General features: G+C 40.0%; 2 protein-coding genes across 4 annotated transcripts; one reads left to right on the forward strand and one right to left on the reverse strand.

Annotated features, from left to right (window-relative positions):
- Positions 1-1,954: 1,954 nt before the first annotated feature.
- On the reverse strand, positions 1,955-3,465 carry LOC102797399 (uncharacterized). Its single transcript, XM_087852008.1, has 5 exons — positions 3,440-3,465; positions 3,307-3,362; positions 3,190-3,237; positions 2,676-3,068; positions 1,955-2,583 (listed from the first exon to the last, which is right to left on the reverse strand). Exons 1-5 carry the CDS (start codon positions 3,463-3,465, stop codon positions 1,955-1,957), a joined length of 1,152 nt encoding a protein of 383 aa, XP_087708134.1.
- A 7,375-nt stretch (positions 3,466-10,840) lies between these two features.
- slc43a3b (solute carrier family 43 member 3b) lies at positions 10,841-26,490 on the forward strand. 3 transcript variants are annotated; one of them, XM_087850230.1, is made up of 14 exons: positions 10,841-11,624; positions 14,494-14,961; positions 15,433-15,699; positions 15,820-15,949; positions 17,405-17,451; positions 17,554-17,630; positions 18,999-19,091; positions 19,182-19,321; positions 20,461-20,567; positions 20,690-20,833; positions 21,101-21,208; positions 21,604-21,790; positions 23,415-23,535; positions 23,624-26,490. In XM_087850230.1, exons 3-14 carry the CDS (start codon positions 15,513-15,515, stop codon positions 23,744-23,746), a joined length of 1,464 nt encoding a protein of 487 aa, XP_087706356.1. In that variant the 5' UTR covers positions 10,841-11,624; positions 14,494-14,961; positions 15,433-15,512; the 3' UTR covers positions 23,747-26,490. The 3 variants fall into 3 exon arrangements, with proteins under 3 accessions (XP_087706356.1, XP_087706355.1, XP_087706359.1); XM_087850229.1 differs by lacking the exon at positions 10,841-11,624 and having other exon boundaries at positions 14,408-14,961; XM_087850233.1 differs by lacking the exons at positions 10,841-11,624; positions 14,494-14,961 and adding an exon at positions 15,014-15,065.
- Positions 26,491-27,699: the final 1,209 nt, after the last annotated feature.

The following is a 27,699-nucleotide window of genomic DNA, read 5'->3' on the forward strand; positions in this document are numbered from 1 at the left end:
CAGACCCTACATTTGCTGTTGGCTCACTCCGAACAGCATACAGACAGAAGCAGCAGTTCACAACAAGTGACTCATGGTAGTCTTTGTAAGGTAAGCCCTACAATATGAGAGCAATAACCTCAAGGATCATATCATCCCATGTGGTAAAATACTTGGCAAAAGTAGGGAGGACAAACGTCCTTTTAACAGGAATACACAAAGAGAAATAGACGCCTGCTACGACTAGCTAGGATGCTACAGAACAGTGAGACGCAGCAATGAAGAGCAAAGAAAAAGCCAGACAACACACGATACACAAAGAAGACTGGGGTTTGGACTGAAGTGAGAAACAAGTAAACAAACAAATAACAAACCCTACAAAAACCACAAATCAAAAACATACACCTCCAGAGCCCGAGATACCTGACAAGGCAAACAACTGCCTTGGTGGAGCTGAAAAGGTGAGCTTTAACACAAATCTTAAAAATAAAGAGTCTGTCTATGTGCCAATAAAATAAATCATTCATTTACAGTTACAGTGGTGAATAATCATATTTAATATTTACAAAGTTTCAAATATTGAGGGCACTATGTGTGAAAGTCATCTCTATGAGCCAGTGTTCAAACTGTTTTTTGTTGTTGCTCATTTCCATATTATCTCAATGACAACTGATATCATTGATACGGCCATCTCATGGCACACGTCTATGGCTGTGAGTTCAGAAGAAGCCCCACCCAAACGCTGTTCAAAGCTTTTGCATGCTAGAGGCAGCCAGTCCAAAGGAAATTAATTTCAAGGGAGGGGGAAGGGAACTGAAATTTCTTGTTGCAGACAGGAAATGAACTTGAGAGGTGCACCAAGACCACTATAATAAAAAAATAAGGATTATTTTAAACTGCATCATGCAAAGCTACTCTAGTAATCCACAAATAAAGATGGAACTAGAAATCAGCAAAATAGTCTTCCTCTTTGTTTTGGTCTTATGTGGCCTGCAGTTCATAAATGGTGGTTAATGGGAAAAGTGGAGCTGTAATGCACAGCTGCTGTTAGTCTTTCACATGGAGCTGAGGACATCAAGTCGAGAGAGTAGAAAGGACTGGATTTATAAATGCTGTTAACACCTGTGCGAAAGTGTCTGCAAATCATTGACGACAAACTGTTGCATGTTCATTTGACATGCTGGTTACAGAAATCACAGCATTCATCTGTGCGACAAGTTTGTGTCGAGGAGAGTTATTAAAACTTGATTTATTGGCCACTTGGGGGCAGCATAATATAAACATTGACACCACCTTATAACTCAGATGCAGGAACATTATGCAATACAAATGTTCATGTTTGTTTTTATGCCAACAGAATCTGAAACTTGCAAGCCAGTCACATGCCACAAATTTTACATTTCCTCACTTTAAGACCGGAAAAGGAACTACTGGTATGGCAAACTAGTAAAATGAATTCAGTGTAGTCTGACCCCCAACATGACACATGTCTTAGTTATGTAAAGTGCTTTAATTTCTGTGGGAAATTAGATACCTAGAATTATTAGCTTGTCTTTATCATGCCAATTAGTTGATCAGGGTTTTAAAAATTTGTGTGAGTCTGCCCAAGTTTGGAAATCCTTGGGGCTTTCCACTAGGGTCTTGCTTTTTGTATCAGAGACCGAAAATATAGACCACTGAACCATTAAGTATCCAAGGCTGACTACAGAAATTGGCATTTAGCCACAGACATGTGAACAGGCACTAGAGCCTTGCTGGAGTAGCAAGGAAGGGTGGGTGTGTGTAAAGCTTCATTACCATTCACTACAGAGGAGACTGAAGTCACCGTTTCAAAACACTGAAAACCAAGTTTATTGTATCACATGGAGTCATTCCTATTGCAGCATTAACCAGTTCATCGTTTTGCCCAGTTCAGTAAGCTGATTGGATTCAGCTAGTATTTTATCTGAAAGACAAGAGGGAAGTGTAAGTACAATTACAACATGCAGTTGTGGTAAAATTTAGACATTAGGAAACATACCTGCTTAACACCTGTGTAGGAAGGAGCAGGTACTGTTTGTGCTCCAACCTGGTAATAACCTCCCACCACTGGACTGCTCACATACAAGCTGGGAGTCTGAAGGCTCTGAGCTGCTCCAACAGCCCCCACTGACTGTGCAAAGCCGGGGTAGGGGTAGTGGTGGTCTTTCAGGTAGTGAGTGCTGTGAGAGTAGTCTCGTCCCTGCTCGTAGTCCTGGCTGAAGTGACTGACTGTGCCCACAGGGTACTGGCCAGTCAGGAACAAGAAGTCAAAAGATGGATACGGACTACCCCACAGTCCACCCATTCCAAACCGTCCTGTGGCAAAGCCTGGGGATGCCAGTCCACCCGCAGCAGCAAAAGCCTCCATCGTAGCTGGGACAGTCCTGCGACCTAGTTCTTCTGTCTCCGACTGGTAGTCCCCAGCCTCAGCAGCCTTCTCATAGTGGGACAACTCTCCTGGTTGGTATGCAGGTACTGGTGGTAGAAGAGCACCAGGCTCATCAGCTGTGCCAGAGGCAAGGCTTTGAGGGTTGGGTGATGATTCCTCACCGAGCTTGGGAGGTGGGACAGCCCAGTTGATTTCTAAGGAAAGCAAAATTTAAGCCAAAGTTACCAAAGATTTGGGTCAGGAGATCCTAATGATTGCATTTATACTGCATCATCACACTAGGTACCAGCTGCAGGTTGAGAAGTTGCCCCAGTCTGTGCAGAGCCAGCTGTGCTTCCTCCTGCCTGAGCAGGAGCGGAGTAACTGGAGCCGGTGTATGGTGCTGCCACACTTTGAGCAGCATGTGAGAAACCAGGCTGCTGCACTGCGACACCTCCACTGGGAGCACGATAAGGCACAGCTACAGAGGAGGGGTATGGATAAGGTCCTCCCTGGCTTAGGGCAACATTACCACCAGCATATTGAGAGACACCAGGCTGCTGCACTGCAACCCCTCCATATTGAGCATTATAAGGTACAACCACAGAGGATGGGTATGCATAAGGTCCTCCCCGAGTCAAGGCAACATTACCTGCAGTGTTTGTGTTACTGCTACCGGGGGAAGCACCAACATTTGAACCTAGGAGAAAGCAGAATGCCTTTTTGTAATGGGAGCAATGCACATTTAAACTCGTGAAATATTTCACTGGTTATAAGCTGCAGGCTGAACAGTACCCCCAGTTAATGTGGGGCAACATTACCTGCAGTGTTTGTGTTACCTCTCCGGTAAGGAGTGCCTGGATAATAGCCTGAGGGAGAAGGAAACATTAATAGAAGTTAAGCAATACAGTTTGTATATATGGAAAAGTTTCACCTACCTTTCTCAAGAGGAAGGCTGCATATATCCACAATCAGCAAGACAAGGACTGAACCCCTAAAAAATTTGTAAAAGATCATTAAGTAACTATAATAGGCCAGAAGATCAGAAATTAAAATACACTTGCCACATACCCAAAGAAGTAATCTGCTGTCATCATTCTGAAAGCTACCAGCAATAAAGTTGTCTGAGGTGAAGGCTTATAAATGCTGCCAGAGAGCAGTCTTAACCAATCAGAGCCTAATGACTAAAAAAGAAACACCTGCCTGAAAAGTGAATCGCACTTCAGCGTAAACTGCTCAGGTGTTTGAATGAAGATAACACATTTTAATTTGTGTTTGTTCTTTTTCTTGTTGTTGTTGATGATGATTATATTTTTTGTTGAAAGCAAATGCAACTTTAATCCAACCATTAATGCACCTTTTTCTCCTCTCACTGCTCTGTTGATCTTTGTTGTGAATTGAGGCACAGCATCACCTTTGATCAGATTTCTAGTCTGTTTGAAAATTTCAGCGTCAATATAAAAAATGTAAAACAAAACACAAAGAATGTATCACAGTATCACACCAATGTAGTACTAGTGATGGAGGGAGGGGAAGAAATCCCTTTCAATAACTATTCACTGAGAGGACCAGAGAATTGGAGTTAGAGTGAGAATGATAAAAGAAGTAAACAACTACACGCAAACAAAAAGATTGACCAGTAAAAACATTCAGCTATGGAGCCGGAAACAGCTGGAGAACGGGGAAGAAAAGAACACATAAACACCAAGAGGATGTTTCAGCATCACAGTACATTACAATGTATGTCAGTGGAAGAAGTACTCAGCTATAGTTAGAGATAGAGGGGAAATGATCAAATGTGGTTTCAGGCAATTATCTGACTCGTTTTCTTAAGTGAAAGTAGGTCGTTCAAGAAGAAGTAAACATGTCAGTATCAAAAACGCAAGAAATGATTTGTTGTTTTTGTTTTTATTCTTAATTTATGTATTCATTTATCCAGTTTTCCCACACTTTTGATGGATCTCATGCAAACCAGTGAGGCTTTATTCTTATTTACATGTAATCCTATATCCTATAATCCTGAGGAACACAATATTGTTACGTTTTATTCAGCGCTTTTTTTTTTCTCCTATGGTCACACGGTGGCGCAAAAGGACCATAGGCACACTTCATGAGCTAGCGTATATCAAACATAGCTATTAGTTCATCATGAGACAGATGAATAGTACAAGGAGTCGAATTTAGTGAAGACGAGCAAATGCAAGTTTTAATAAGTATTTAAAGTTTTTCTAATTAAAATATTGGATTCTTTTTAAGAAATTATTTTTTGTAGAGGATTTAGACCTGAGCAAAGACCAGAGCTGGGAGCAGCAAACCAGCTAGTACTCATATACTAAGAGGGTGTGTGAGAGCGCAGAATCCTCCCGAGTCCTTTCTCCGGGCTGCTTTCATGTTACAGGACGAACAATGTGTGGATTTAATGGACAATGGGATCGCTGCAGGAGATCACAATATCACGTAAGTGTACATCCCCTCTTACAAAGACTTCAGACAAAGCTGCGGACTAAAAATAGACTCGAAGCTGTTTTCTAATGAGGACAGGCCTGCCTGCAGTTTTGTGTGCACACAAACAGAGCATCAACATCATACGTGTCTGGCTGTGCAGACACTGCACCGAGCAGCAGTGACACTGTAATAGATTACAGCTTAAAAAAACACACTGACGCCTCTTGTATTTTTTAGGCGCATACAGCAAATAAAAAGAGTAAGAGCTAATTAGTAGAATCACATGCAACTACACTCATTGTTTTAAATGTAACGATTTTTAAAGTTGACCTAATCTATGTGATGATGTGGTCAGACTTATGTGACGTCAGTGCCTTTGGAGGTTGCGTGGTTGCTTGTGCCAGAGCACAAACAAACCATTAGCACTTTGTTGATGTCAGAGGTCAGAGGTGAACGGTCATTCTGATGTGATGTGATTGGAGGGTAACAGTAATGCAAATAAACAGTGGTTATAAAGCAAGTCATGCAGAACCTTGAAGCAGGAGCAGAAGATCACAACAGGTACCACTCCTTTCACCTAAGAACAGAAAACTGAAGCTCAACAAAACTGAATAGTACCTATAGTAGATTGGAAAAACATTGCCTGGTCTGATGACTATCAATTTCTGCTGCAACATTTGGACTACCAAGTAAGCATTGTTTAAACACCTGAACGCTATTGCTGACCATGTCCATCCCTTTATGACCACAGTGTTCGCATCAGAAGATGGGTACACTGTGGTCATAAAGGGATCCAGCAGGATAACTCACCATTTAAGAAATTCACTGTACTCAAATGGCCTATAAAGCCACCAAATCTTATCCAAAAGAGCATTTTTCAGATGTGGTTCTATGTAGGAGTGCATCATGGATGTGCAGCAGACAATTCTGCTGCAACTGTGTGATGATGTTATGTAAATATGAACCAAAATCTCTGAGCAGGGATTCCAGCACCTTGTACCACAAAGAATTAAGGTAGTTCTGTAGGCAAAAGGTACTAGCATAGTGTAACTAATAAAGTGACGGTGTGTGAATGTATGTGTGCTTAAAGAATAGTTTCCTAATTTTGCAAGTCTGTCTTAAAACAACACCCATTTCCTGTTGTCACAAACAAAAAGGGCGACTATTGCTACTTTGCTCTTCCTGCTGTTATCGTTCTGGCTTTTAAGATATGAGGCCAAGATATCTGTGTCCAAGTCTATATCAGTATTATTGATTGGGACAAAATCCACAGCTCCCTCTCTTTATTGTTGAATGTTTATCTGAAGAATGTGGTTGTGGTCTTAAAAGGAATTTAAAAAATGAAATTAGAAGATTCTTTACCGTCCTATAAACTTTCGGTAACTTCATTTTTATGCATCAACTACATCATCGATCATGTGTGTGGAAGGGTTTTCTTGGTGTTCAGATATGTCCACCGAGTTAAACTAAAAATGATTAGCATCAATTATGCATATATGAGTGCTTTGTTGTCAGTAAACAGATTGTTATTTAGAGCGTTTTAGCATCTTTCGAACTCTTTAAAACCTGATAGGAGTAACTCTTGAAGCTGTTTTCTGAACTGAGCAGTTTCTGTCATGTTTCAGGCTTGCTTATAAAAAAAAGTCTGGGTCTGCATCAGAATTTAGCCTCTGCAACTAGCCTTGGAAAATCCCAGAAACGGAAATCTTTCATCTTTAGTGATTTATACTGAAGTGTGAAAATTCATCATTAAAGGTGGGCGGGGGAATGTTGTCAGATGTCATCTTTATGGGGGAAAGAGTTAAAAACGTCTGTTCTTTAACTTTTAAACATTAACTAGGTCTGTGTTTGTCCGTTTGCCAAAGGTCACATGGTCATTGATTCATTCATACCAGTGAACCTTCACATTCAGTCGTAGGTACTCTCATTCACTTCAATTTTGACTCCCTCGCATGCAATAACAAAGATTTGGCCTCTTGGTGTGAAAAAGTGAAGCTGTTTCAACTGTGCAGGAGTCTATGACAACATTACCCTGATGCTCACTTGATTTACGAACTCAGTAGATACTTTCCTGATTGGTTACGGCTTCAGTCGATAGTTTTAAGTCTTATTTACTACAACATGATCATCATTTTTTTTTACAGCACAGTGGAAAATAAAGCAGATTGTGCTTTAGGTTCAAGCTCACTTGTTATTGAGAAGTTGTCGCCATATCAACAGTCAGATCCACCCCCTGACTCGTGACTGATGGTTCTTAAAAACATCCTGGTGGCAGGCAAAATGCCAAACTTCAGATTTCAGAAGTCACAAACAAATGTCACACCTGTTCAGTTGAGAAGCTTCCTCATCCAACCTGACAGCCGCACACTGTGCAAGCCAAAACTCGCCAGCATTTTTGAACAGTACACATAAGCTAAAGAATAAAACTGTAAATCTTGTGACAAAATCCTATGTTTAGAATTTTTGTCACCAGCTAATCTCATAAGTCACATGTGGCACTAACTTTTTCTTTTACCTAAACTTTTTCAGAAAGAGGAAGTAGTGAGTGTGATGTCCCGTGGTTTCTCTATTTGGGGATCGAATTTTAAAGAAATATAAATTCGATGACATGTGACAATTTCCTGTCCAACGGTTTGCTGATGTTGGCACTTATCAGACTGGCACGAATGAAGAGTGTATTTGACTGCCTGTTATGCAATACAGCACACACACACACACACAGATTTCCATCACGTCTGAGGATTGATCATTTTCTGCAGAAGACTCACACTAAAATACTGATTTATGCATGTATGTATGTTTATATCCAATCACATGAATAATCATATACATGCATGTGTTTTCATATCAGGACACTCATTTACTTTTCCTAAAGCTCATAACCCTAAAGGCAACCATAATGACACCTGCACCTGGTTCGATTCATAATCAGACAAATTTCTAAGCTTCCAGATACACTCAAAAAGCTTCAGCATCACTTTTATGAAGCACATTATTACCAAAGTCCTCTTTGGTGATCTGATCTTATAGTGAAATGCATCCTTGTCCTTTTTTTTGCAGACTCAGATGAAAATCTAGCTTTGTTGTAGCCTAGCTTACAACAAAAACTGTAACAAAATCCATTCATCAATACCTGTAAAGTTGTTGATTGGTGTTTGGTGGTAAAAGTTTGCAGTGACAGTAGGAGAGACCTTGACTCCCTATGAGGCCCTCACCTGACTCCAGTCACTCACGTTTTGTGATGTGCATGATCCTGTTTAAACAAACCAAAAGACAACAACAAAAACCAATGAGTGAAAAATCAGAGGATTTAAAGTTCTGTGAGTGAAAAAGAGGAAGAGGAGAAAAAAGCTAGAGCAGACAGTGGTGAGTGGAGCAGATAATAATGAATAAATATAATGCAAAATAATTAAATGCTGCTGCCTTAACTTTGGCAGGGGCTTGGGAAGCGTATCTGTAACCGGAAGGTCGCCGGTTCGATCCCCGGGCTCTCTGTCCTGGTCGTTGTGTCCTTCGGCAAGACACTCTACCCTGCCGCCTACTGGTGTTGGCCAGAGGGGCCGATGGCACTTCTGTCAGTCTGCTCCAGGGCAGCTGTGGCTACAACCGTAGCTTGCCTCCACCAGTGTGTGAATGTGAGAGTGAATGAATAATGGCATTGTAAAGCGCTTTGGGTGCCTTGAAAAGCGCTATATAAATCCAATCCATTATTATTATTAACTTTTGGGGAGTGACACTTGAATAACATAACTTCTGGTCGGACAACATTATTTCTTTTGTTTACTTTGCCAGTTAACATTAACTTAGCTGGCAGTCAGTCGAGCACACATGGCCAGGAGTCAGAGTTGATACAGTGGCAGTTGTCTGAAGGTCAGTGCTGCTTACTGTGCCTTTCCGGATTGTGGATCTTCCTCCCAGCTAGATGTTTGGTTACATTTACAAGGAACTGGAAATGTTAGTGTTGCCTTTCGTCTGTTTTTAACTCTTCCAGTCACTCTGGAGAGAGGAGCTTCTCATCTTTAAAACTCAAAAAAACCTCCAAAATCTGCCTCAGGTCAACCATGTTTTTGGGTCTTGAGAAAATAACAGTGGGCAGGCCAAAGGCTGTAAGCAGCACTGGTCGAATCAACGCTCAATGGATGTTGATGTGGGTTTAGTTCTTTAAGAGAACTTTTTAATGTTAAGATTACTATGTGTATTTTTTGATGCTATTTGATATTTTTATTGCCAATCGAGTGCCAGCCTGTTATACTGTCCTGTGAATGCTGGCTGTTTTTAAGAAGAGCGCAGTTTACCTGCATAGGCGAGCCCGCCCAGTGTCATCCTCAGCCATGCTAGCTACCACGACTGCTGCAGAAGCACTAAACTACTTTTAACTGAATAATTATAACTGAGCTCACTTTTGTCAGCAATATGGATGTTTACGTTTTTCATTACCAAATTGTATTAATTATTGTAACTTAGTGTTAAAGTGTATCAGTAGACTTCAGCTGAAGGGCCACAGTGACTTTACTGGGTGAACTTCGACCCGTGAGGCCCATCCATAACTAAATAATAAAATTTCATCACTCCTCAAGACCAGTCCAGTTCTTGTGTAATTTGGCATACCTCATCCTTTTTTTGACATTTCCCTTATTTAAAAATGGCTCTGTGACAGCTGCTCCTCTACTGAGACCATTTCTGATTAATAATAATAATAATAATGGATTGGATTTATATAGCGCTTTTCAAGGCACCCAAAGCGCTTTACAATGCCACTATTCATTCACTCTCACATTCACACACTGGTGGAGGCAAGCTACAGTTGTAGCCACAGCTGCCCTGGGGCAGACTGACAGAAGGTCAAAAAAAACCTGTTCTCATCTTTCTGGCCTCTTTAATCATCTTGAAATTACAATGTCAGAAAAAGAAAAAGTGTTCTAAAAAATCTGGTGAGAAGCGAGGCTGCCATATTGCGCCATCGCCTCTGGGCAACACCAGTAGGCGGTAGGGTAAAGTGTCTTGCCCAAGGACACAATGACCAGGACAGAGAGCCCGGGGATTGAACTGGTGACCTTCTGGTTACAGATAGATTTCATGGACTAGACTGGACTGAAAATGAGCGAAAAAGCAGCAAATGTTCAAAGAAGAACTTCCAGAAAGCCTTGGAAACTATTATTCAAGACTAATTTAAACAATTACGAGAAATTCTGGCTTAAATTATAAAGAAATTAGCGTTGGCTCAAGAACTTTGCACAGCACTATATTAGCTCATGTAGCATGTCTCAAAATGCTGGGATGGGTCAATAAAAGGCTGGACACTGGACACAGCAAGCCAGCTGTCAGCTGCTTTGAATTGTGGTTGCAGTGAGCCAGCATATAATGGAGGGCCTAGGAGAAAAGGTACGCACCAAATACATTTAGTTTGTGTGTCATGGATATGACTGGGATTCATGCCAAACAATGATAACTGTGGTGTTTGTACTCCCTTAATCATTTGTGAGGTAGAGGTAGAAACTTGATCTGTCTCTCATTGGTGAGGTTTGAGCCACAGCGGCAGAACAGAAATGTGAAAGTCAACGGAAATGTGCCCTTGTTCTCGTTTTGCATCATCATCCTTCGAGTGAATAAAATGTACGCTGGCACATCATTCTTTACTTGTTACACTCACTTCCTGTGTATCATGTCACCTAGGGTCACTATTAGAGTTGGAGTCCACTTTGACTACCGGGGTGTTTACTATAGTGACTCTGGACTGTGACCTGAAAGAGGTCATGTGCTTTAAGACCTTTGGTCATCTTTCCAGTGAGGCTATAGCTCCACTTGCATGCACATAGAAAGCTTTGGTTTCAGGAAGTGTGCTCAAGCTTGTTGCGTGTCAAGCCATGAGTGTGTGAGCTGTGTCTTGTGATGAGTAGTGATGATGATATATATGTGTTTTTATAGTAATACTTCCATTTACATCTCTGCCCTCTCATAACACCCTCTTTAATTTGCTGTAGCAGCAGAAACCCATTGATACAAAAACAATAAGGTAATAAGAATGACCTTAAACAGTATGTTTTGTAACTGACATAGATCACACAACAATATGTGCTGTGTTTTCTCGTTTGCTTTAGCAACAGTGACATCCTGGCATCCCACACCCAAAAATGCAAATACAAACAAATCACATGTTGGTGAAATTAAATTACTTTATTTGTTTGTTGTAATGTCACTGTCGCCATTTTCCATCCTTCCCAACAACCTCAAACTAAAGGAAACTGACAGAAAATCAATCACCATCTGGTTATAATCAATCATCTCTGGAGTCTGAGTGCAGGCTGTCTCAGTGACTGTAGGGGACCAAGCAGGCAAAGCTGTGCTGTTGAAAAAGTGGGTTTTATTTAAATCAAAATTAAATAAAAGCATCAAAAATAATATTTCATGCAAGACATATAAATTTAGCAAATAAATAGGGCAAACTAAATAAACACTGCTCATAAATTACTGCTTACAAAACCTCACTTTAACAAAGAGAGCTAAAACACAGGAGAGCACCATGAACCTAGAGTAGTGGAGCAAACCATTATGGATGCAAAGGGGAAAAATCACAGGGATAACAACTAAACTCACCACAAAGAAAATCCATGAACGCCACAGGTATGACAACAAATGGTTTGGTCCATTCGCCTCTGTATTTCAAACAGCTCTTCCCTCAGCCACCTGCTTTGAGTAACCATGAAGACCTGGAGCAGCCGAAGTTTAATGCAAGCAACTGAGAAAGAGTGATTTGTGCAATTTGTATGAAACTCAGTGTTGTGTCGAAAAATGGTTGAATCAAAATAATCAGGTAAGCTAGTTATCTCTTATAACTGCACATTAGCTTTAAAGTCGTAACAAGGCTGTGAAACGTCAAACCTGTATGAGGGATTTAGGTGAGTGCAGAGAATGACCAGATGTTACTGAACTTGTTCCAGTGGTGTTTTTTTTTTTATATATAACTTTGATCATGCAAACCTTTTTGATAGAGGGACCTAAAGAATATTTGGATGCTAAAAACAAAGGCCCATCCTTGAAGCTATAATATGGAATTTTGTCTCATGTATTAGAAACCAACCACATATTTTGAAGGTTCACCTTCACCGTAGAAGATGAATTATTTAATAGGTGAAGGATATCAATCTAGCCATTATGTTCAGCTTGTCTAATTCAGGGTTGCAGGGTGAATGGAACATATCTCTAGCCTAGAGTCGGGGTACACCGCTCTAATCACAGGGCTAAGGCTCATTTACCAATTTAGAACTACCAGCAATATAATTTTTTTTAAAAAGAAAGAAAGCTAACGAGCAGCAGCTGGATCTAAATCCAGAACTGTCCAGAACAAAAACTGGGATGTGTAATAATGTGTTTTATGACTGACTTGGGCTGTAAGCCGGAATATCTGCAAAATGGTACGCTGTCGGATGAAAGCACTTCTGATTTGAAAGGAGCGTGACACTTTTTTTTTTTGACCGTGCAATGTGGTCCACTAGCATATGCGTTGTGCCAGAGTTCACACTGAGGAATCGAGCACTGTGGAATATTTGGATGTAATGAACAGAATTATGTGAGACAGAAAGCACTCCAACAAACCTGAACTTGGTCAGAATCTTTGAATAGTCCTTTACAGCAGCGGTCCCCAACCTTTTTTGCGCCACGGACCGGTTTATGCCCGCAATATTTTGACAGACCGGCCTTTAAAGTGTCGCGGATAAATACAACAAAATAAAACTAGTACCGGTACCGAAAAAAAGTATTCATAACACACGTGAAAAGATCCAGGAAAACCGAGTTAATTATAAAAACGAGAACAAAATAACGCTAAAAACCCTGAAAACCATACATTTCACACCCGAGCCTCAACTCTCACGGCCCGGTACCAAATGTTACCTCCGTCCGTGGCCCGGGGGTGGGGGACGCTGCTTTACAGGACTGAGCACGTCTTATTCAGGTGAGTGAGTGGGTCAGGCAAGTTTTACAGGTTTTTCTCATGTTGTCTTCCTAAAAGGGGAAAATGCAAATCCGAGCAAGGGATACTAAATAAGCAAGTTTGTAATATTTATGGTTTCAAGTGGCCTGAAGGACTTTGCTATTAGTGGACTACTACAGGATATGGCAATGACTGAGGGTGGAGACCAAGCTTAAATATGTTAACTGGAAATGAGGTGCATCAGCCCACTCCTGAGGACACCAAGCCACTGCTGCAGACTCGTTAGTTTCATACACACTTACAGGGGAGAGACTGTGAGAAAGTCAAACTGATTAAACGTGATCATATTCTATTATGTAGTTTATTAAAGTGAAACTTAAAAAAGTCACATTGGCTAAGAATCATACTTTTGTTTTGAAACTTGATACATACTAATCACTCCCCATGTTTCTCATAATGCAACTGAGAGTATCTTCAGTAGGAACTTTTTTTTAACCCTGGAGAACCCATGGGGTCAGAGCCGACCCCATGGGTTTTCTAGGGAAACCATGGGGTCAAATTTGGAATGAATAAACCTTCTGAAAAGTAAGTTTGTGACAATATTTATTTTTCACATTTTTGGCAAAGATGAGAATTTCTGAAAGTCTGATTCATTTATTTCTTACCAATAGCCTATGAATCATTCAACAGTTAAGATGAACCTAACTCAAGGGATGAAGCAGTGTTGCTTACACATAACGGACAACTTGGCATGAACCAGCTTTAAATTGTAACTTTAAGCACTTTGTTTTTGGAACTGGCTGTTAGTAACACAATGTATTTCCATTTCTATCTTTATAATCTATAAAAAGTGCCAAAGAGAACAGGTTGATAGACAAAAAATAGTATTTTGACCCAACAGGATGATTCCCAAAGTGCTATTAGCCAAAACCCTGGAATATTTAAGCGTGGTGTGCAATCTTTAGAAACTAGACAAGCTGAAGACGGGTTTTTAAGTCTGCCAATAGTCTTCCATCTGTCACTAGTATCAATTGAATTCTATTTTATTTATATAGAAGAACAGTAGTTTCTACCAAACTACAGAGAAAACCTCAACAATCAGATGACCCAACGAGGATGCACTTGGCAACAGTAGGAAGGAAAAACTCCCTCTTAACAGGAAGAAACCTCCAGCAGAATCAGGCTAGTGGAGGGGAAGTCATCTGCCGCGACCAGTTGGGTGTAAGGGAGGAAGACTGGATAAAAGGACAGGCTGTGGAAGAGAGCCAGAGATGAATGACTAATGATTAAATGCAGAGTGAGTGGGAAAAGGAACGTTTTAAGCCTAATCTTAAAAGTAGAGGTGTCTGTACCCTAAATTCAAACTGAGGGCCATCTACGAACATAGCAGAGGCTTTTGGCCTGGAATCTTTCAGTGTGGTGTGCAGCTTTCTTTGACTCTTCTTTTAATGAGTCAGACAGTATCAAACACTGCAGGCACTTTACTCTTGACTCATTTCACTCCATTGTAACAAGTTATTAGAGTAGTGAAATCTTTCTGTTCTGACTATCCGTGCTTTTTTTTTTTTTTTTTCTCTTCCCCCTCAGCGTCACCATTTGACTTTGCGTTCTTGTTGGATGAAGTTTTTTTTTTTTTTTTTGGGGGGGGGGGGGGATTTGCATGCAAAGTTAATCCCTTATGTAGAAGCCTTATTTTAACCCTCTCCTCCTTTTAATTTTAGCGAGGGGCTAATTATGCATTGTTTCTCAGCAGCCTGGAGCACCGTGGAGAGTCATGAGTTACTGCAGCATCCTTTTTACAGCCTGTCAAGGAGAGAAAACCTATCACACGTCTTCTTTTTTTTTTCCACGTGCACCAGCTGTGACAAAGAGGGTTCCACACGGCACTCACGGTTTTTGTTTTTTTTCCCCCCTCCCCTGTCTGAGTCACATGATCTTTTGGCTAAACTGTCTTAGCCTCCCAGCATCCACATCTGTACTTTCTCCCACAGTGTATGTGGCTCTGCTATCTGGCCGGCTATACGTGCGCAAGTGTTTGTTTTCTTTAGCCACTAGCACCGCAAAGAATATTTTCTCTCCTATAGAGCAGAGAGGAGAAAAAACCAGAGGGAGGGAACTGATGAGGAAGAGGAAGGAAGAGCTGTTCTATATAAAGCAAGCGCGAGAGGCTCAAGCTTGTGGTTTAAGAGCATTTGTGGAGACGCTTGGAGGCTGAACTGTGAGTACAAGACAGTAATGAACTGGAAATCATTTTAACTGAACAGCGGAGCGTTTTGTTTATGTGGAATACGTCCTCTTTGTGGCAACACGAAGTTAATCTTGGTAAGAATAACTTCTTTTTGTGTAACCTAATGAATTTATGCAATATGCGTCTCTGGAGAAACTTGAGCAGGGCATTTTATGTCCAGATGTTTTCAGTTACAGCTCTTACGCAGCTGAAAAGGTTTTGATTTAAGGCGTTCCGTTTTGGGTTTTTTCCTTTTCTTGTAGTCTTTCCCTTTCAATTTGGAAGGGATGGAGAAACAGGAAAGGTGGGTTAAGTAATAGCTTGGCATGCAGAAACAGGCCTGGAATGGAAACAAACCACGACTGCTAGACAAAATAAATGACTGCTGTTAAATGGTGACATCGTTCTTATTTTTCTTTAAACATAAGAATAAAATGCAGTGTTATGGTTTGGTTCTTTTAGCAGGTGCTGTGAATGAAGCCCCCTCTGAATTTGTACAAGTTTGTGACGTACTTCTGAGTGTGAGCTGAGCCTGTGCGACCATGCCAGGGTCTGGGAGCGGTGTATCGGTGCAGCGCTGCCTCACCTTCACCACAGGTCTGGTGGAGTGCCTGTGTTTCGCTGGAGCCGTGTTTGGTTGGGCTTCGCTTGTGTTTGTCCTCAAGGAAGAAGGCTACTTCAGCTCTCTGTGTGTCAACGGCACAGGAGTCAATGGAACACACGTTTTAGGTTAGTGTGATGTTCTCACCTTCACAACTTTGAGCAACAAAATAAACTTGAAAATGGCTGAAGGATGGAAATGAATCAATCACCTGTTGCTTCTGTCTTTTCTAACTTTTATTTCTGCAGATTGCACCGAACAGGATGAACAGTTCTCGCTTATTTTTACCATTGCGTCTTTTATGAACAACTTTCTGACGCTGCCGAATGGTTTCCTTTTTGACCGGTTTGGTACTACAGTGACTCGGCTCTACGGAATGTAAGTCCAGCACCTTAAATAGTCAAATAATCATTCTAATCAAGAACATTCATATGAAAAATGTACTCGTATGTGGCACTAAAAGCCCAACAATCATGTTAAGAGAAATGAAGTGGTAAACTATTAAAGAGCACCAATAAGATGTCATAACTTTTGAGCAACAACTACACAGTGCAAATTTAAATTAGTTTTTCCTCGAGATGTGATGGTTTATTGAAATTCTGCAGGTAATTCTAACATATCCTGCCCACAAATAAAATGGACTTAAAAAAAACAAAACAAAAAAACCCCTCCTAACTGCAAAGGTCGTCTGTTTTTTAGGTAAACAGGCATTTTGACTAAAATGTTATCCCAGATTTTCCTGACAATTCCAGAGGAAGGATCCACTCCTTAATAGGACTTTTGCAAAACGTCTGGTCCTTACTCTCATGTTGAATTTCAAGAGTTAAAGTTGGTGGTTAGATGTTTTTATAGCTTCTGTTTTTGAGAGTCCACTTTTAAATTCCATTATCTAGAAAACTACTTGAGAATTTTTTTAGGGAAGATATCAGGAATTATTGCGCTGCAAATGTGGACTTTCAGGCCCATAACTCAGATTACCACAGAATGATGGATGCATGAATTTCCTGAAATACTTGGATATCCGATCTGACAGCAGATTTGGAGGCTTGGAGGAACCACAGTTTTTCAGCTTCTCACATGTTAGGGACGTAAATAAAACAGTCCAAATTAGGCGACTGGTGTCACAAATATTAACATCTGAATTTGACCCCACGACCTAAATCGAAATGAGCATTATTTTTCTATCTGTCTGATCTTTGAGTTTCCTCGTGATTTCTAACAAAAACTCACATTAATGTGCGATAGCCAAAGATTGTTTGTGAAAGTAGAGTAAGGGGAATTATTTTCTTCTGCTGCCAGAGATGCTGTCTAAAGTTCAATCAAATGTCAGATTTAGCGGGGAAGGCAAGAAAATGGAAAGACGGTTAATCACAGAGTAATGTTTTCTTTTCTCCTCCAGATGCTCAGAATCCAACACTAAGCTGTCCTCCCTCCTCAAAGTTAATCATGTAATAGAACACCAGACATACCTCTGCAGGGTTCTGCCCCAGATATCTAAATCCACAATAACAGACTGGCACTGAACAGATCCATATGTTTCCAGTTAAACAGGGTGGGGTGAAAATAAATAGCCAAGAAATGCTAGTAGTTCTATAAGAGGCACCAAGTGCAGATGAGGATGCTTAGGCCAAGAAAAGGAAATTAAAGCTCTCCAAACAGCACCAGAAGCACATTTACTTGGTTGTGAGTGATGGTGTGTTAATGTAACGCATCTCAAAACAACCAGTTTGCCAAAGTGCTGTACAGTTATTAGGACACTAATGATCAAGAATTCATCAAATTGTTTTAGCAAATTGTGTGGCACAAATAACAAATGATACTTTTCAATTGCAGATTTCTTTACACCATAGGTACAGTGATGGTGGCCTTTTCTACTTCAGGTGAGAGTTCTCAAATAAAGATCAGAGTAAATAAATATAAATATCAACATGAACACAAATGTTACAGCTGTTATGGTTTTTTTTTTTCTTTCTCCTTTTTAGTTCTGGCCATCCTGCTCTTCCCAGCTCTCGCCCTCCTGGCTGTGGGTGGCATCTTATTTCTGATGACCAACATGCAGGTACTGGATCAGTTTAAGATTACTGCTGCGACATAAGGCAGTTTTAATTAATTTTATTATACATAAAAAAACCTCTTATATATTTTTCTAGAATGTCGGTTTGATCATTTTCCTGTTTGGGAAAGTAAAATTTTTTTAGACCTGTCCCATTTTAAACCTTTAAACCTCTCGACTTCTGAAATGCGCTTTTGCATGTGAGCTCTGTGTGTAGATCACCTGAAAGAGCTGGAAAGACACATGATTACAACTTGCTAACTGACTCATCTATGGCCCACTTTGTCAGTAAAGCACCGTGTGACCTTTTATGATCTGAGTGTTCTGTGAATGTAAGACGTTCCACTCTTTCCTCAGGCTATCAGCAAACTGCAACAAAGCCAAACCACCTTCACCACACTTTTTTGTTTTTGCACAAATCCCTCTTGGGGAGGCCACGATGATTTAAGAATTTGAACCACATTCTACATTCCCCCTTGAGCAAGACCTACAGCCAAGTGTTTGGACAGTGACAGGTTTTGTAGTTTTGCCTCTGTACACTGGATTTTTAAATCGAACAACTTGGGTGTCATTTGATGTGCAGACTTTCAGCTCCAAACCTAACTGACAAACATTAAGCTGTCTCAAGGTTCAGGAGATGGAGCGGTGTTTATGCTGTAGCTCACTGCTGAAAGGCAGCTGCATTTTTCACATTTGGTTTGACTTTGACACGATTTTCACTAAAATTACGTCGGCTCGAGCTGTTATCTACCATAGCGCAGAATTTAAAAATAATCTTCAGCTGTGCACACTTGACTCCTAACTGAAAAACTGAACCAAGTTTATCTATTCTCCCCTCCCTTTGTGGGGAAAATAGATAAACTTGGTACAAATATTGAATTTGCATTTGGTCGCTGTTCACAGGAACTCTCAGTACAAGAGACGTAATCGCCTTCAGTTGTATCTATAAGTGAAAGCAAAAACTTTAGGTATGCCCAAATCTGCAGACCGCTACATTGTTTATAGACTAGGAAAGGAGGAATGCTGAAGCCAGCTCAGCAAAACTAAAAGACCGCAGATGATTGCACTGGTTAATAACACGAGGTCTGGGAGAGCATCTAGACCGCAAGAGACTTTTATCCAACAAATACTCAAATTGAAAATTTTTGAGCATCTGAGAATTGAAATCTATAAAGAGGCTGTAATTTTTAAATCAATTTGTTAAACCTCTTTAATTAAAGCTTAAAGTCTGTGCTTCAGAGGCTACGTGACAATGTGTGTTTCTATCCAGTAACTTACAATAGACAACAGAAAGATGAATGCAGAGGGGACCAATATCAACTAAGAATTTTAAAGAGAGCCCCCACAATAACATTTAATTCAATTTTCCTAAAGGTAGGAAACCTGTTTGGCTCACGTCGCTCCACCATCATCACTCTTTATAACGGGGCCTTTGATTCTTCCTCAGCACTCTTCCTCGTCATCAAGGTGAGAAACATTTACACACAAAAGAATCAGCAGGATATATTGATGCTGTCTCATGTAGCAATGATCACCACCACATCCCTTCTCTTGCAGCTGTTGCATGAACGTGGCATCGCTCTTCGCTCCTCCTTCCTGTTTCTGTCCACCTGCAGCATCATTCACCTGCTCAGGACTTTCTTCTTGCTGCCTCGGAAATTGATTCCATACCCGCTGCCGGATAACTACACATATGGGTATGAATCCACGGCAGACGTCACAGACGAGTCTGCACTTCAAGTACAAAGTGTATTTTTTTTCTAAAATGACAAAGGACCATAAGGAGAGGAGGGATGCGCAGTTTTAATCAGTGGGAATGCTGGATAGAAAGCACCTGGATGCAGAAAAAGTGTGACTGGGTGAATCAGAAATGTTATGTAGTGCATTTCTGCTTGAGCTTTATGCAAGGACCAGTCAGTTTACGTTTACATACTAATGTGTTTGGAAAGTGCCAAATGTACCTTGCAGCGTGGTTGCTAAAATAAAAACTGCAGTGAAGATGCATGAAATGATCATGCATGAGTTTAATTTTACTTTGATTAGTTTGTCTTGTGTTTGTGTTGCTGCCAATGAACAAAACCTGGAGTGGACAAGGAGGGCAGAGCTAGTGCGAGGAGAGTGCCATAGCTAATTCAAAAAGAGGAATCAGTGTAGCACTGTGGTCAGAATAGTTTCCTCATAGAGAGTTCCTGTTTTCATAGGAAACAGATCAAACATGCATCCAGTGCTTACTAAGAAAGCTCTTACTCAGTAAGCTGAGTAAGAGAGCTCTTTACAGCCAATGATGACAAAGGCCCAGTGATGAGGACATCAGTTGTATTAAAATCAACAGAACAGTTAAACCTCAGTATGAGGACAGCTTTTTTTTAATGCACTAGAGTCCCCGCCAATATAAACACAAAGTCTAAAACTGATCATAAGAGCAGAAATGTTATAATTGTGCATTATTTTTCCTCACTTGTAGCTCAAAAGGTAAAAACGTTTGTCTGCTGATTGACATGCAGACTAGAGGTGCCAGGAATCAAACCACCAAACCTCCAAAGTATCCTTGAGCAATATACTGAACCCCAAATTGATGCATCTGTCTGAGAGTGAATGCTAGGTCAAAGGACTTAGAGGAAAAAATGACTTGTGTGTATTTGTGTTAGTGGCTGAATGAGGTTTGTAATAAGAAAATGCTTTGAATGCTCAACCTTTACCTCTTTTTTTCACACATCTCCATGCAAACATCCTGCAAAATTTAAAATTACAATAAACTCAATTCGTAAAGTAAATGTAAAACAACTCGCTCGGTCTATTCTGTGTGCCGTTGACCCCACTGTGACTTTGACCTCAGGATAACCTGTGGTAAATCGGACAATCGTATTGGTGAGGTGGCGGAAAACGGAGATGCACAGAAGGTGGAGGAAGTGCCGCTCAACAAGGATGCATCTGCAAAGCAAGGTCTGTGCCCAACTTGGAAAGAAAAAGAATGAACCAATCATACACAGTACACTTATCCACTGTGATTTTTACCTATCTCTTTGCCTTCTTTCCTCATCTCTGCGATCTCCCGTCTCTCTCAGAGAAGAGTTTCCGTGACTGTTTGCTGTCCAGGTTCTTCATGTGGCATCTGCTTTGGCTGTCAGTGATGCAGCTCAGGCATTACCTGTTCATTGGCACCCTAAACCCCATGCTGCAGAGGCTCACAGCTGGAGAGTCCTCACTGGGTAATCGCACAAACACCACATCACTCCGTCTCAGCTCTAAGCACTTGAATGTAATTTTACTAAATCAACATGCGTTGGGTACTTTGAAAATGCATCAGTGTCTAAATTCTGCTTCATTAATAAACTGGCTTATCTTACTCTCTGAAGTTACACAGTAAGTGCAGTGATTTACAAACTAAAACTCGATGTTTTTGATGCCTATTGAACTTTCGTGTCTCATTTTTTGGTGGACTCTGCCTTTTATCCATCTTGTTTGTGTCCTTGCAGTGAGTCAGTACACCAATGCCTTTGCGATCACCCAGCTATGTGGCGTGCTGTGTGCTCCCTGGAACGGCCTCATTATGGACAGACACAAGGGCAAACCACGAGCTGAAGGTAACACCATGACTCTAATACTGATGTAGAATAAAAGACAACACCTCCCATCCCTGTGTGGATTGACTAATTTTCATGAATTCATTCAGTGATGGGTTTACATGAAATGCTGTCATGGTTTAGTTTTTGTGCATGCTATTTAAACTAGTCTTTTTATACCTTGTTTGAAGTTTTGTTTAAGTTTTACTTTCTTCTCCCCTATCATTAGTCTGAAATAAAGGAAACTTGCATACAGTATATAAAGATTTGTCTGGGAACTCGGAGAACACAATCTGCAAAGCTTTGTCCACTTTAATCTTCGGTCTCATCTGAAGAGTCTGAGACCCTCAGGCTGGCTGCAGATTCATAAAGAGCGACATGCTCTCTTCAATCTTAAGTCATTATTGTGTTTGTAGGGGAGAGCGAGCAGGAGGTGGACCTGCGGGCGACGGTGCTTTCTCTCTTCCTGACGGCCCTGCAGTGCCTGTTGTTTTCCATTTGTGCCTCCACCCCATACCTGCCTCTTCAGTACCTCACCTTCGTCCTGCAGGTGCTCAACCGCTCCTTCCTCTATGGCGGCAACGCGGCCTTCATCAGTGTGGCGTGAGTATCAAACATGCGCGCTAATCAATGAATAGTTTATCTTTCACAGCACTCTTTCAACACAACTGTAACTCCACGAAATATTTCTGATATTTAATGAAACACAAAAGATAAGAAATCTGTGGTTTAAAAAAGATAACACATAAAACATATTTTAGTGATGACGCTCATCCATCAAAACAGTGAAAAAACAATAACAAAAGAGAAACTTATCAGAAAGAATTGTTTTTGATGAGGCATCTAATTTTTTCTTGTTTGTTTTTAAATAAGCCAGCCTCTATATACACATGTGCATAGAGGCAGGCAGGTTTACACACTGGTCTTTAAAAATGTTTATAGAGGTGAGCATTACCCAGCATTTCCTCTTTAGATCACTAGATGGCAGTATATAACAGCTGTGTTTATAACATGAAGCATTTCATTTATCCAAATTTGGGATATGCTTTTGCTACAGCAGTTAAAATGAAGTCAAACACAGCAGATTAAAATAAATTATTTTAGTAAGTAGAGTAATGCCTAAAAGCGAAATCTTACAAAATAGCTAGTCAGTTCGTATTTTGGAAACTTCTGGGATTTTTTTTGGCAACCTCTGGCTTACAAAGGTTGGACAAAGAAAGAGAAAAGTCAAAGGAGCTTGCAAAGAAAAGCGTCTGGACTTCTTTAAGTTACTTGAAGACGTTTCACCTCTCATCCGAGAAGCTTCTTCAGTTAACTTAAGTAACTTAAAGAGTAACTTAAGTAACTTAGCTCAAGTAACTTAAAGTCAAGACGCTTTTCTTTGCAAGCTCCTTTGACTACGATGACCTGGATGACTGAGAACCTTCACAGACAAGAAAGAGAAAACATCCATTGTGTTTCAGTTCTCTGGGTGAAAATTAATAAAAATTAGTAACCCCAGGCGTGTAAATGGACTTCTAGATCATAAGAGGAGAAAAGTAATTCAAATACCTCAAACCTCTTGCCACGGCCAAAGTACTCAGAAGAGCATCTCAGCAGCAGCAGAAGACCACGCAGTGGCCTCTCCTGTCAGCTAAGAACAGGAAGCTGAGGCTGCAGTTTACAATAGAAGAACACAAGACTGGAAAAACATTGAGTCTAAACTCTTGAAGTCAGAATTAGATGTAAACCACATGAAAGCATGGATCAGCAGCTCAGGCTGGTGGTGGATTTTCTTGGCAGACTTTGGGCCCTTTAGTACCAGTTTAGCATCATTTAAATACCTTGTTAGTAGTATAAATCTAAATTTAAAAAATTAATGTATTTAAAAAAAACAAATATATTAAATACTTCTTAATCAACAAAAGTGAAGTCAGCAGAACAAATAATGCATTGTAGGAAGCTGCTGCATGAGTAATAAGTGCTCAGTCTGTACGGAGGGTGACCAGGATGGTCTATAAGTTTGTTCAGTGACATCATCTCTACCACAGCTTCATATTTTCAAATGCATCAAAGGGTCTTTAATGTCAGCTTCTGACAAGTAAATGTATACAAATGCTCTTAGACTGCATGTAAATATAGTATACTTGTAATAAATAATTATTTCCACATTATTGCTGCCTGTCCTGGTTAAATAATTCTTGTGTGATCTCCTTCCTCCTTACTTTCTCGCTCTGTGTCTGTTTAGTTTCCCATCCTGCCACTTTGGGAAGCTGTATGGTCTGGTCATGGCTCTGTCTGCGGTGTTTTCGCTGCTGCAGTATCCCTGCTTTGCTCTGGTTAAAGTCTTGGATGGGGATCCGTTATACGTAAATACATTTTTATGATCTATCCTTGCTCCTTATCTCATCCTTTCTCTTCTTACATCTTCATCATTTTCTCTCCAAATTTTTCCAGGTGAACATTGGTCTGACATTGCTCAGCCTGCTGGCCTTCATCCACCCCCTCTCAGTCTACCTGCACTGTCGAAGTGTTTCCTCCCAGCGGGTCAAGAATAAAGCCATGACGCAGTCTTCTTAAAGTCTGTACAGTGACTCATTCTTATAAGTTTACTACCAGTGAGAATTACCTCTTCAACTTGTTTCATGTGGTTAAAGTGCTATTTCCACATTCCTGACAGGAAGTATTTGTTGTTTGCTCTTCAGGCTCTGTACTAAAATAATGATAGATGCTGGTTTTTCTTTTTCTTTGAGGATCACCAAAGTTTGCATCTTATATTAGTGAGATCTCCTCCTAATCAATGACTGTGCTTATATAATTATATGGGGCTTTACTTTCACTGCACTAATAATCTGCTTGTCTGCATTTTGGTGTTATTGCCTGTTTTTCCTTTGCAGATGTTCATTTTAATAATTTCCCCAGCTACTGATTTGTCCAAATTGTGTTGTTTTTTTTTTTTGTTTTTTTTCACACTCACATTATTCTCACTTTATATTAACACACACCTCCACACCAGTGCAAATGTAGCTGTAGACCAGCACTGAATCAGCAACCGAACCTTACACATCATCTGTCAAACACAGTTCTTTGAATATTCATAAAAACCATCTCAAATGTACTTAAAACAAAACTGCTGCTCGGCCCGTTTTATTGAAGTTTGCATTGTTTTGCTTTAGATTGAATCTACTGAAAGACAGAGCCTGAAGAACAACAAAAAGCATTCAGATACTAACTTTATTGGCTGTTCTTTTTTCTTCTTTTTTTTTTAACGTACCATAAGTTGGCTGTAAATGCATTTCAGATTGCAAAGTGTGCATTCGCAAAGCTTTGTGCATGTCCAGTGCAAATATGACTGTATCTGTCATAGAAAAGATTCTGCTCTGCAGCTTTTTAACTCCCTTTTGCGATTTCAGAGTTTAAGCAGGCTCTGAGCTGCTGTCTCTGAAGCATGTAAACAAACCGATGGTGCTAATGTGCCCTTTTCTCTAACCCTGCTTTACCGTCCGTTTCTGTAATCATGCTGGCTGCCCTAATAATATATGTGCAAAAACTATGACATGTCTTGTTTTAATGCACTTTTATTATTACGTCCTTTTTTTTTTCTTTTCTTTTTTTCAAACAATTGCCAGATTGTTGGCAAGATACTGAAGGTATGCATGGATTTGCATAAAAACTCAAACTAAATGAAGTTACAAAGTCTTCTATGAAGTTACTATAAAAGTAAGGATTCCATGAAATTGGGGGAGATTATAATTTTGCAAGTGCACATCAGATTGAAACAAGGTGAAATATAATTTTTATTTTCCAGAGCAAATATGAAAGTAACTTGGGTCCAGATGAAGTCTTGGATCCAGGGGCTCTGTTCACACATTGTATGGAGAGAATTCCAGCCTTGGCAGAGAAATGCTTTCAACAAATACACTGCATTTGTTTTTTTTTTTGTTTTTTTTTTGTTTTTTTTTTAATATATTGTGTCATTGCTCCAGTATGAACATCTTCAACTTCTCTCTCTCCTATACGTGTTTTTTACCTCTAAAGAGTAAAGGACCAACAGTGTGGCTATAGGGAGAACATAAGGGACATTTGGGAACAAAAGCAATAATTTTAAGCTTGTTCTTGGCTTTGAGCTATTTATTTAAGGAATGTCTTGACAGTACGTCAATAACTTGGTTGATGAGGGAAGTGGAGAGTATAAAAACTTCTTTGCCATCTGCTGGCTTCAGTGCACACGGTACAAACTGCACTGACATCATGACAATAATCAACAGTAAGGGATGCTTGTTTGCGTCGAGGATGTGAATTCTCAGGTGTTCAGTGTGGAGGAGCGTGGTTTCTTATTTCTTTTCTTTTTTTTCTTTAAATGTACTGTACCTGGTAATGTTGACATGTGAAGGATGTTAAAGGGAAAGTCTCCTATAGTGTTTGTTTCAGACTCTAAGTATTTTTCTGAAGTGCCAAGTGTTAAGAGGTAGTAATAATATTGAAATTTGCATGTAAACAGTACTGTGCAAAAGTGTTTACCCATCGCTCGTTTCTTTATATATTGCAAGCTCTTCTTTCAATATCGGCTGCCTTTTGCTCCATTCTCTGTCAAGATGATCCCACACTGCTTCATAGTGAGGTTCAGGCTCTGGGAAGGTCAGTGACTGACAGTGCTCGACTGTGCCTTTTTGTTTTTTCACTTTATCAGGTATGCTTTTACTGCACTGCCAGTGTGCTTGGAATCTTTGTTTGGCTGAAAAACAAAGATGTTTTCCAGATGTATCGCACATAGGAATAAAATGGATTTACATTTTTCTATGTTCAAAATTTCACAAATCATGACAACATTTCACCATGCCGAGATGTGCCAAGTTTTTACCTAATAACGCTAGGGTTTCCTTGTTGGTGCAAATTACTTTTTTTTTATTTATTTTTTTATATAAATATACCTTATCAAACCATTATCTTGAGCATTTTATTTGTAGGGTAGACTGCTCAAAGCCACCTTTAAAATAAATAAATCTGAGCTCTTGGAAGCAAAATCTAAAGAAACTACTCTAGACTTTGCACTGTCTTGACCTACAAACTTGTTGTTGTTGTTTTTCAGCAACAAAAAGATACAAGTCTTTTGATATTATCTATAGTGTAGTAAAGGGAATTCATATTAGCCTTGAATGCAGTTTCAGTTTTTAACAGGTGAAACTGTTATGTCCTCATGTGCAGGTGCCAAAGATATAGAAAGTGCAATTATGATGTAAAGAAACCTATGAGACATGTCCAGTATATGTATATTTTACATGCACATATCCAATACTATATTTCAATAAATGTGACAATTAGTGGCTTTTTGTCCTTTTTGATTTATTGAGTGTTTTGTCTGTTGCTTGAATACTTGACCAAATGATGTATTATTGCAACATGTTTCTAAAGGGGGGTGTGTGGGGGTGTGTGTGTGCATTTTATATAATGATACATTATTTATGATTTAAAGCAACAAATAAACCATTAGATATATTAAATGAATAATTGAAGACCATCACTGAAGATAATTGGCACCTGCTCAGCCAGGTTTGGTTTATTTATGGTGATGAAGACTGGTTCATTGTGTGACCTTAGTCTTTTTTTAGTTTGAAAAACTAAACTTGCTGCCATCATTGTGGGTGAGTTGTATGGGAGAAAGGACCATCTACCAGGATAGGAGGCTTTTGTTCCACATATTTTTCTCTTTTAATTTGACAGATGTTGCGTGCTCCCCATCTCTATGGCACTGAAAGGCTAAGGAGGTGGAATTGCCATGTGTAAAAACATGAAGTATTGAGGCTTTTCACATGCGATCGCTCTGTGGTTGCCTGACAGCAAAAGGGTCATTATGTGTTTCAGCTGCAAAGCATGCTACCTTAATTCGCTTGTCACTGCTGTGCACTTGAGGAAAGAGAGCTGCAAAGTTGCTGTTCTGTTTATAAAACTCATGATGCATTAAACAGCTTTATAAACTGAATATTAGATCTTCAGTTTGCTGCTGCAGAATTAAAGACTAACATTAGGAAATCCATCAAACTCAAGACTACACACCTGGAAAGAATGCTGTTAGTCCAAACAGAAGACAAGTGAAGGGTTTTAACATGAAATGAGACAGATTCTTACAGTATATAGTAACTATTTGTGCATAGAATAGGATTTTGGCTTTTTGTGCACATTTTTCATTTATTTTTTTACATTTTTATTTTTAAATCTCTAATTCACTTTTTCTTCCTGTCCATGTGCTGCTGTATGTAACAAGTGAATTTCCCAGTTTGGGATTAAATAAAGGACAGCACGGTGGCACGGTGGTTAGCACTGTTGCCGCACAGCAAGAAGGTCCTAAGTTCAATTCCAACATCAGGCCGGGTCTTTCTGTGTGGAGTTTGCATGTTCTCCCCGTGTTTGTGTGGGTTCCCTCCGGGTACTCCGGCTTCCTCCCACCGTCCAAAGACATGCAGCTTGTGGGGATAGGTTAATTGGATAATCCAAATTGCCACTAGGTGTGAATGTGAGTGTGAATGCTTGTCTGT

The sequence above is a fragment of the Neolamprologus brichardi genome, chromosome 2, assembly GCF_056152115.1.
Source record: "Neolamprologus brichardi isolate AB-2024 chromosome 2, ASM5615211v1, whole genome shotgun sequence".
Taxonomy (NCBI): domain Eukaryota; kingdom Metazoa; phylum Chordata; class Actinopteri; order Cichliformes; family Cichlidae; genus Neolamprologus; species Neolamprologus brichardi.

Bases quoted from the DNA above. Each gene is read 5' to 3' on its own strand.
- slc43a3b (XM_087850230.1), top strand. From the start codon at position 15,513: ATGCCAGGGTCTGGGAGCGGTGTATCGGTGCAGCGCTGCCTCACCTTC. The intron at 19,092-19,181 runs GTGAGAAACATT...CTTCTCTTGCAG, and splicing joins CACTCTTCCTCGTCATCAAG to CTGTTGCATGAACGTGGCAT. The intron at 20,568-20,689 runs GTCTGTGCCCAA...CGTCTCTCTCAG, and splicing joins GGATGCATCTGCAAAGCAAG to AGAAGAGTTTCCGTGACTGT.
- LOC102797399 (XM_087852008.1), bottom strand. From the start codon at position 3,465: ATGATGACAGCAGATTACTTCTTTGG. The intron at 3,069-3,189 runs GTAATGTTGCCC...GCTTTCTCCTAG, and splicing joins AGGTAACACAAACACTGCAG to GTTCAAATGTTGGTGCTTCC. The intron at 2,584-2,675 runs GTACCTAGTGTG...TGCTTTCCTTAG, and splicing joins AACTTCTCAACCTGCAGCTG to AAATCAACTGGGCTGTCCCA.